The sequence below is a fragment of the Pinus tabuliformis genome, chromosome Q (assembly GCF_031772625.1).
Source record: "Pinus tabuliformis cultivar Carrire ecotype Pingquan chromosome Q, CPIR1, whole genome shotgun sequence".
In the NCBI taxonomy this organism is placed as follows: domain Eukaryota; kingdom Viridiplantae; phylum Streptophyta; class Pinopsida; order Pinales; family Pinaceae; genus Pinus; species Pinus tabuliformis.
The window spans coordinates 621029891-621039938 of NC_142296.1; the positions used below are offsets into that span (position 1 = coordinate 621029891).

At 37.9% G+C, this 10048-nt stretch overlaps 1 protein-coding gene and 1 long non-coding RNA gene across 3 annotated transcripts; both read left to right on the forward strand.

Moving 5' to 3' along the window:
* Positions 1–1056: 1056 nt before the first annotated feature.
* On the forward strand, positions 1057–3048 carry LOC149220977 (uncharacterized). Its single transcript, XM_089382881.1, has 3 exons — positions 1057–1798; positions 1903–1974; positions 2917–3048. Exons 1-3 carry the CDS (start codon positions 1109–1111, stop codon positions 3013–3015), a joined length of 861 nt encoding a protein of 286 aa, XP_089239007.1. The 5' UTR covers positions 1057–1108; the 3' UTR covers positions 3016–3048.
* A 1518-nt stretch (positions 3049–4566) lies between these two features.
* Positions 4567–5292, forward strand: LOC149220978 (uncharacterized). 2 transcript variants are annotated; one of them, XR_016248801.1, is made up of 3 exons: positions 4567–4615; positions 4717–4778; positions 4894–5292. It is a non-coding gene; the product is annotated as an uncharacterized LOC149220978 (long non-coding RNA). The 2 variants fall into 2 exon arrangements; XR_016248800.1 differs by having other exon boundaries at positions 4567–4778.
* The last annotated feature ends 4756 nt before the right edge of the window (positions 5293–10048 follow it).

Genomic DNA, 10048 nt, shown 5'->3' on the forward strand with positions numbered 1-10048 from the left:
TCCTATTTAATTTCAAGTAAATTTGATATTAAATATATTCTAGCGAAAAAAGTACTATATACCTACCAAATAACTTTTATAATTTGGTGTAAGTCTTATTATTACAATCTTGTGGTGGTTGTGCCGTGTGTTAAGAGAACCAAACATATTAAATATCCAGTCAAAATGAAATCCCAAATAATAACTTCAACTAGTAATAACTAGTAATAACTTTTTGGAAAGTTTTCTCTTTTATTTCCTACAATGCCGCAAGGATTTATTGAAATCATAAATTTAATGGGATTCTATCTAGAAATCAGTTAGAAACTCCATAAAATCTCACTTAAAGACTACTCCTTAATAGTTGTCTTCACTGCTTTGACAACTAAATTATGGTAGTTTCCCACTGGAATATATATATATATATATATATATATATATATATATATATATATATATATATATATATATATATATATATATATATATATATATATATACTTTCAATAAATTCTTATTTTCCTATTTAATTTTAAGTAAATTTGATATAAAATACACTTTCAATAAATTCTTATTTTCCTATTTAATTTAAAGTAAATTTGATACTAAATATATTCTAGCGAAAAAAGTACTATATACCTACCAAATAACTTTTATAATTTGGTGTAAGTCTTATTATTACAATCTTGTGGTGGTTGTGCCGTGTGTTAAGAGAACCAAACATATTAAATATCCAGTCAAAATGAAATCCCAAATAATAACTTCAACATATTAAATGTCGCTCCTCAAACCACAAGTCAAATTTGGTAGATCACAGACAACTTGATAAACCAAAAAAAAAGCTGGGGTAACCTACTAAACTGATTTGCTGATCAGAAACAATATTCTTGTCACGGCGGGTCGTAAGGCTGCTAAGTCGATGCAATATAAATTTCCGTGAAGGCACGTTCGATTGTTCGATTTATATGCCGATCATTATGGGTAACGAATAACTGTAATAATTTGACGTGCCGATTGGAAACTTTATTCTGCTTTTGGTGGGCTTCTTCTTTAAATTCATGACTAATTGCAGTTTTAACATCGTCACAGATATCATCAGACAGCAGCATAGAAGCAGCAGAGAATTGCCATGGCAGCTGACCAGTCTGCAACTACGGCCAAGCCTAAGGCTGCTAATTCCATCACCATAAAACTGATGGTCAGTAAGAGAAGTGGCAAGATAATGTACGCAGAAGCAGGGAAGGATTTTGTTGATCTGCTATTCAGTTTTCTCGTACTGCCAACTGGGGCCATTGCCAAGCAGGCGCTGGTGTCCAAGGATAATAAGGAGAAGGATGACACAAAAGTTTGCTGCATCACAAATCTTTATAAGAGCGTGGAGAGTCTCTCTCCGTCGTTCATGAAAGGTGACAAAGCGGTTTTGTTAGACCCAAAGGTTTTCTCCGCAACCTACACCAGTGACACATTGAACATTAAATCTTCTACTCCAGCTCCAGCTTCCAAGTATTATGTGTGCCCCTCTACAACGAATTACGGCGGTACACACGGTCTCAGCACCCAAAGTGGGACTGTAAACTGTTCCTCCTGCGGCAATAGGATAAGCCGTGAAGTGAAGTTGGAGGACAACCCACTCGCAGCCACCAAAGATTCAGTACGTCCTACGGGATATGTGAAGAAGACTGTCCACTTTTTCATCACAGACGACTTAAGTGTAATTCCATCTGGTTCCACTGCCACAATAGTTCAGTTGTGGAATAAACTCGATGTGAAGGAGCCGACGGAACTGGAAGAGCAGAATGTCACAGTTGGCCCCAACGAGGTATTCAATTTTGTTATAGCACCTTTTCTCACTCATGGCACTCACAGATTGGTATTAGGTACCTTAAAACAAATAACCATTTTTGTGTTAATATTTGGGTACAGGTGACAGGCCTGCTAAAAGCTGCCATGGTTCACAACACAGCTCTAAATGCAGTCTTCAAAGCAGAGCGTAAAGTAAGTATATATCCCGTTAAATATTAAAAGCATCATGTAATAAATTAATTAATTAATAATTTATTATTATTATTTTTTAATCTTATAATTAATTATTAGTTATGTAGGGTCATGTAAATCTAATAATTAATTTACTAATTTTCTATTTTATTTACTAACATAGATTTATTTTAACTTTAGATCTATCAAGTTTTAAGAGGAATCAAGTCTATTTTCATAATAACTGAGATTTGTATTTCAAGATATTTGATCCCTCTCGATAGATCCTCGTAAAGATGGATATAAGCTTGTATTTATATTAATTTTTTAATATTAATATTAGATGTTTTTTTACATAGCATGATAACAAAATTATAGACATAAGCTTGTATTGATATTAATCTTCTAATGTTAATATTAGATTTTTCTTACATAGTTTTATAACAAAATTAATATTTTCAAATATTACAACTTTGACGTGGAAACATTTATGTCATTAAATATTTTTATACATCTATATTATATGGTTTTTCCTTTTAAAGATTTATTTTATAAATATTTAATAAAAAGAAATTAAAAGATTTTGGAGAAAGATTTTAAACTTTTTGTATTCAATTTTATTGTAGATTTTTTTATTTATATAGTTATTTTCATTTTTATTTTAAATAAGCATTAAATTTTATTATTTTAATAATTTTATTAAAAATACAAAGTACTTACACAACACCAACACCAACATACAAAACTGCAAAATACACCTCTAAACACAATTATCTATTAAAAATCACTTTAACCCATTACTAATTTACTACCATCATGTATTAAAAATCACTTTAACCCATTATTAATTTACTACCATCATGTCTATTATTAGTACACAGTCTTGTGATTTAAATTGAAAATCATCGCCAATTTATTTTTCTGCACTGTAACTGACTTTGGTTGCCTTTCCTTTGTATGAAGTCTTCGACTACCACGGACATGGGGACAACTGGAATATCGCTGCAGGAACTTGTAAAATTGCTGAATGAAGCCCAGAAGAATCGTAGCAGCGACAAGTGACCGATCAAAAATATATATATATATATATATATATATATTTATATATTTATATTTATATATAAATAAGCTTTGAAGAATGTTGGGTCAGTACCGATAGGAAGAAGTAGAATATATGTTGGCGACCAGTTTCTCTGGTGTTGTTTGCCATACGCTAGTATGAATTAAATAAATGAATCGATACTCTCTTGTCTACGATTCATAACCACTTTATATATCTCAGTATCACTGTACTCTTCTGAAAATTTAGGTGCATGTGATGCTCATATTACCTCGTAACACTGATGCCATAAAAATCGCAGTCATCTAGCAATGGCTTCTTAATTACATAGTTACCCAATTCGAATTTCATATAAAAAGTTTTGTAGATATTGTTTTGGATAATATACGGTAAACATTTTTTTCCATCTTTGCTTTATTTTTTCTGAATAATTAAAAACTTTCGCTATAAAATTCTCTCAAAAAAATCTACACTCATTTCTTCTTCTTAAAAATTATGTTATTTTTAAATTTAAATTTAAAATAATTTCAAAATGTTATTTTTAAATTTAAATCTAAAATAATTTCAAAATTTATTTATGTAAAATCTTTTCCTACTACATAAATGCACATATAGGAAATTGATATTTTATAAAAAGGAAAAATTGATATATAGGAAATTGATATTTTATAAAAAGAAAATTGATATATAGGAAATTGATATTTTATAAAAAGAAAAATTGATACATATAGAAAATTGATAATTTATAGAAAGAAAAATCAATAATTTTTATTAAAAATCAAGTCATTTTCATAAATTCTCTTCTTTTCTTCTTTCTGGTTGTTGTTTTTGTTTTTTTTTTTAGATATTTTGGCAAAAATAGAATTGAAAAAAAAAAATTCCAATTTCAGAATTATTTCTATTTCTTTTTCTTCTGCTTGCACCCAAGATTACGCTTCACCCATTTGGGTTATCTAAAAAAAATAAATGAGAAAGATAATAAGATTTAGTATTAGTATCAATGTTAATAACTCTGCATTATGACTTGCTTTTAAAATTGGGATCAATCATAACATAGCTCATCCAAACATCCAAAAAAGAATAGACTAGAAAGATTAAGATTTAGTATGAGCATCAATGCTAGTAACTCTACTTTAATATTTGCCTTTAAAATTGAGATGAATCATAACATGCATTTTCTCCGGGGAATATAAATTTTTTTATTATTCATATATCCACGAGTCTAATTTATATAATTTAAATAACCTCAAGGTCCAGTAAAGATGAATTTTTTCTCTTTTTTCTTTTTGCGTGTCCCTAGCTTATCCATCTGTGTTATTTTTATGCTGATTGTAAATTTGAAAGATATAATCTAACTAAAAAAATAAAATATTGTTTTTCTTAAAAATAAAATGATATTATTTTGAACGAGATTATCATTTTTTGTTATTTAAATTTAAACAAAATTAATAAAAAATATTTAAAAAAATCATTTTATTTATAAATTAAACTATGTTATTTCAAAATTTTATTAAACCTAATAACTTTAAACCACCCAAAGAAAATCATTTTATTTTCCACGCAGAGGGTTAGGCTTCGGCTCTCTGTTGAGATGCCTCTCAGGTGAATGACTTTGTCTGTTCATGCCTTCCCTCTGTGTCACGTTTATTTCTGGATCTTAGTTACTTTGCCATGGAGTCTGAGGGCCTTCCTCTGTTCCGTAGATCATCCATCGTTGATGTTCTTGCTTTCGGGTGCTGTTGGTGGGTTATTATCGCTCGGTCAGGTATGTGTTTCCGCTCCCTTAGCTAGCTACAGTTCTCTGCAATTCGTCTTCCTCTTTCCCTTTTTCCTTTAATTTTTAAGCTTAATACTTAATTTTTGTTGCTTTGCCTCTCTAGGTTTCGCCAGGGCTTTTCATGCTCATTTGTTGAAGCTTTTGGAGCCCTTGCCCAATCTACCGGACCCCACAATCTATAAGCAAGGAATCATCGGGTATGCATGAGCAGTTACGGAGGGATTTAGGTTAATTCTGGAAAAGGGTTTTTAGATTTATCCTCTGTTAAATGAATTCAGACTGTGTAATTTCAATAGCAGTTACTTGGACTGTGTAAATATTTAAGGGCCCAGAGCCAGATTTTTGTAACTAAGAGGTTGTGGCCCGCATTGTTTATGTTCTAGCTTGTAATTTCCTGCTTTTACTTATAAAGTGTTTAATGTAAGATTTGGGGGTTAGGCATTGTAAGTTTAATGACATATGAAGAAACCCTCGATTTGGAGGTTCTGGGTTGTGCTTGTGTTTTCGGATATAAACTTGATTGTTCATCAATTTTCATATATATATATATATAGTTATTTCCTTTCTGAATATTGACTACAACTATGCTTGTATGCTCAAGGTTTTCCTTTGCTTGGGATTCGTAACCGTATTCCACTATTGTTTTGGAATTCTAGAATTCTCTAACGACAATTTCGGTTTAGGACTTTTACTATGGCGTTTTTTTTTGTTGACTTGCAACATCCTAGCATCCAGTGTTATACATTGATATTTCTATACAAAGTTATTCACGTCTGTTCGATTTATGCACCGTGGATTGTTAAAGTAGAATTTCCATGCACCTTAGTTTACTTAGTTTAATGAGTATAATGTTCTGTAGAATGTTATTTCAGCTTTGCCCTATTATAGGGTGATTTAAATTCTTAATGTCTTCGAGCCTACCTGTTTCTTTTCTACAGGCTACCTTTCGAAGTTTACTCACGGTCTTTATTTTTCCCTACTGAGGTTTTTAAGATTCTTGTTCAGAAACAGAAAACAACTACTCACATCTTACCCAATCTTCAGGGTTACACATGGTCTATACTTATCTTCTAAGTTTATGAAATAACAGAAGTAACTATTCGCATTCATCCTATCTACAGGGTCACACACAGTCTTCTCTTTATCCACTGGGTCTATGAAATAACAACAAATAACAGTTTGCATTTACCCTATCTACAGGGTCACACACAGTCTTCTCTTTATCCACTGAGTCTATGAAATAACATCAAATAACTATTTGCATTTACCCTATATACAGGCTCACACACAGTCTTTTCTTTATCTACTGAGTCTATGAATAACAAAGATAATTTTACTTGAAACAAGGCCAAATGTTGGCTTGTATGGGCCTGACCCAGGTTTAGAGGTGATTTAGCTAAGCAAATCTCGGTACTACTGGCCCTTTCGGCAACAGTCCGCGGAACACGAACTGAGATCTCACCCGAAGTAGTATGGGAGGGTGCTAGAACCAGGTTTCTGCACCTTGGGGATGTCTGATGAGGTTCTGATAGTCCACGGTTTGACCTTACACGCACGTCGCTACGCGCATCTATTAGTCCCTCACAACCTGTGATGCTACCTTCGCGTAGCCCTACTCGGGGCATGATCCGTGTTAAACCCAAGTTCCTTACTATTTAATATGTTATTACCCGATTGCTTAACTTATCTGTGTAAGACTAATGATAATTAATAGTATATCCAGCAATCATATAAGTGCGCGCAATAAACAAAACAGTATAAATGTAAAAAATGCAATACACAAGCGGATGCATCGAATTTGGAATCAAATTCTTTTTATTATTCTTTGTTCAAGGTTACAGACTCGACACCGCCCTACACATTCAGCTGCAGGGGTCTGCGCACTCAGCTGCGGACTCTACTAGTCCTCTACGCACTCAGCTGTAGGGGTCTGCGCACTCAGCTGCGGACTCTACTAGGCCTCTACACACTCAGCTGCAGAGCCTCTTCCTACTACTACGACCCAATACACTTAGACTCTTCCTCTATGCTCGAACCATTCGTATTCCTCCATATCTTATTCCTTAACTATCTTTACAACTTAGAGCCTCACTCTATTTATACAATGCCATAGTCCGCGGACCATAGGTAGGCTGACATGACATCACAAAACTTAGAGCGGATAACCCTATGACTCAACCTATACTTCGCACTCTGCGCCCGCAATTCGCAGAGTCTTACAATACTTTTGACCAAAACCTGGGATTTGAGCCCTAAAACATGTTGTGGGAGGATCCGATGCCCAACAAGCCCCCAACACAAACATCGTGACTCGCCCTCGAGTCACTCTGTCGACACAGAGATCTTGGCATGGAGTCCCTCCAACTGGTCTCGCACTGCTCGGAGGTCCGCTACACATTGCTCTGCGGTTTGCTGGACCTGCTACATGTGCTCTTTCGATGCTTCTTTGTGAGGATCAAATCCCTGCCTTAGTGCGTAGAGATCCTGCATCCGTGCGAGCTTGCCATCGATATCTGCCGTAATGGTGAAGGCCTCCTCTATCCATGGCTGGATGCGCACTTTGAGAAGTGCCTCTTTCTGTCTTTCGGCATCCACCTGCTCTTTCAGTGCCCTTGCTTGCTGCATCTTTGCGAGCTGTTGAGTGAAGACGACTATTTGCGCAGTTCCTCGGTCACTATCGTACTACCCCTGAAGTTCGCACGCCTCTGTTTCCATGCATTGTATGTTGGGGTCCTCCTGCAAGGATGTGAGGATGCCAAAGGCTTGGTCCAACATACTGGTATACTCTTGCACTGCCCGTCTAATTTATTCCAACCCTATTTGGATAGTGCTAACACGTTGCTCTCGAACTTCCAGGGGAGTGGAAGGTTGCGCCTTCAGTCACAACTCGGTAATCTGGAGATTCGGCTCCAACTACACTCGCGTTGTTTCCTCGCACGTGTTTCAGACTTCACTTGCCAAACAGTGGATCCGCACTTCTGTTCACAGGTCCATGGCGATGGACAACTCTAGGAAATGTCAGCACACTTCATCCACTATCTGTACTAACTACTGGTTTTGTGACACCAGTTCGTCACGTTGTAGGCTGAGTTGTTCAATTTTGATATTTTGCTCACTCATCACTTGAATCGCATGGCCCTCCCTGGTGCGGAGCTCTATTGTTATTCCATCCTGCAGTTGGTATAGCGCGTCTCGTGAAGGGCAGCCAAATTGAGGCCAAGTCCCTTAATCCTGCCAACCGTGGCTCTGTCTATCTCATTCTCTACTGCTACCGCCCCTTTCGGTAGTACTATGGTATTGGCCATCCTTGCACGTAGCATCTGCTCTACTATTGATGTGTCTGTTGTGACATAGGTGGCTACGGATCTTTCCTGTGGGGGTCGCACCTGTAGTTCCTGCAGTTGCGCCCTTAGGGCCCCCAACACAGTCTGCTACTCCGACATGACTTCTTCGAGCGCTTCCTTGGTGACATCGCGAACCGTCTCGTCGATGTCATAGAGGTCAACTTCCATTAACGTGATCAGGTCGATGGTCAATTTGGAGGCCTTGACCTTTTTCCATGGACCCGATCTCTCTGTGACACGTGACCTTTCGAGTTGGGTGGAAGTTGTGCCTGTGTCTGTGCCTTCTTCAGAAAGGTCTCTGTCCTCTACCTCCTATCCTGTAGACAATTCCTGGCCCTCCTATTCCTACATTGTTATGGCCCCTATTGTCTGTGTTGCTGCTGCTACTTCGGCGGCCTTTGCCTGCTCCGCGGCTGCCTGTGATGCCTCGCGGACTGCCCTTACCTCTAATGCCGCTTGTTTACTGCGCCTCTTCTCGGCCAGTTGTGTGATGCATAGCTTGGCCTCATCCTTTCTTTTCTGTGCTATTGTTCTGTCCAACTCCGCCAAATCTGGTGCGTGCCACTCGGGAGGCCATGATTCTAACACTGTGAAAATTGCTTCATTAGTGGCGATGAAGGGGAGCTTGGTCCACTACTGCAGCGGATCCTTTCGTGCCTTGATGTAAACATTGTTCATGTCTGCCTTGAAGCCTGCAAAGCTCCGCAGACTGTTGTAAACTGTGGGGGACAGGCGCAACCTCCTATTAATCCACATCTAGACGCTCGCCTCCATGAGCACCCAGAAAATATTTGTATCGCAAATTTGCTTTGCGTCCTTGGTACCCTAGAGCGATGTGTACTTTGCGGCCTCTAATATGTCATGCTCAATGCTCAGGAACTGATTGTCCTCTGGCAGTTCTCCCGTTACCAGCAAAATGGATAAGAGCAACCACGCATAGTGGAAGGTCTTGCTCTACTCCTGGGCTTCTTTGCAGTTGTTCAAGAATTCCTCGCAGAGGAACTCAACCCAGTTGAATTGGACCCCCTCTGCGCATTGCTTGGCCAACGCAACTACCGACGCTGGTACTTCATCTCCATGACATTTTCTCATTACCTTCCCGGCCAAGAGTTGGGTGGCTACGCACACCCCTTTATCTTTGATACTGTTGATGGCGTAACCCCTCTTTTTCTTCTCGAGCTTATATTTTTTCTTCATGGCTTCCGTGTGAGCCAAATTGTCGCTTTTTCCTGTTATCATCGCAGGGTCCTTTCCCTTACAAGGAAGCCGAGAAATTCTGTGGATGAGATCCACCGTGATGGGAATAGGCTCCTCCAGCCATAAGTACCCATCATACACCAGGAAAAGTAGCTGCCTTATGACAAAAATGGTGATGGGCGTGCGGTGAAAGTGTGGTATCCACAGTAGATGCAGCAACCTGGCCTTCTCCACACCATGCAACCATTTTCGCAGCTGTAATGTGATCACCGACCCCTCCGTAGTCTGTTTCATTAGGCTCTCTCTCTCTCTAAGTGTGGGAACTTCTCATTGTCCATGAGGTCCCAATATTTGAATTTTAGGCTAGGTACACATCCTAGGAGCAGACCTTCAAAGATAATTCTGTCGAGGAGGAGCAGGGTTTGGATTGCACTCTTCGTTGCATCCAGATCCTTTGGTACCTTCACTTTCGCCTTTCGTGGAGGGACATACTCGAGCAATTTTGCTGTAGAGCGCATTGGTTGGATGTCTGCCTCCACTTCTTCTTCCTCTTCAACCTCGGCAATCAGAGCCTGTAAGTCCTCCTCCTCGTCATCTGACTCAATGGTGACATTCTTGCCCTTTTCTTCCATTGAGAGCTTACTGAACCACAGATTCCTAGGGGATATGCGGATTGGTCCCGCTACCTGCTTATACTTTTTGGGTCTCGGCGTCTGA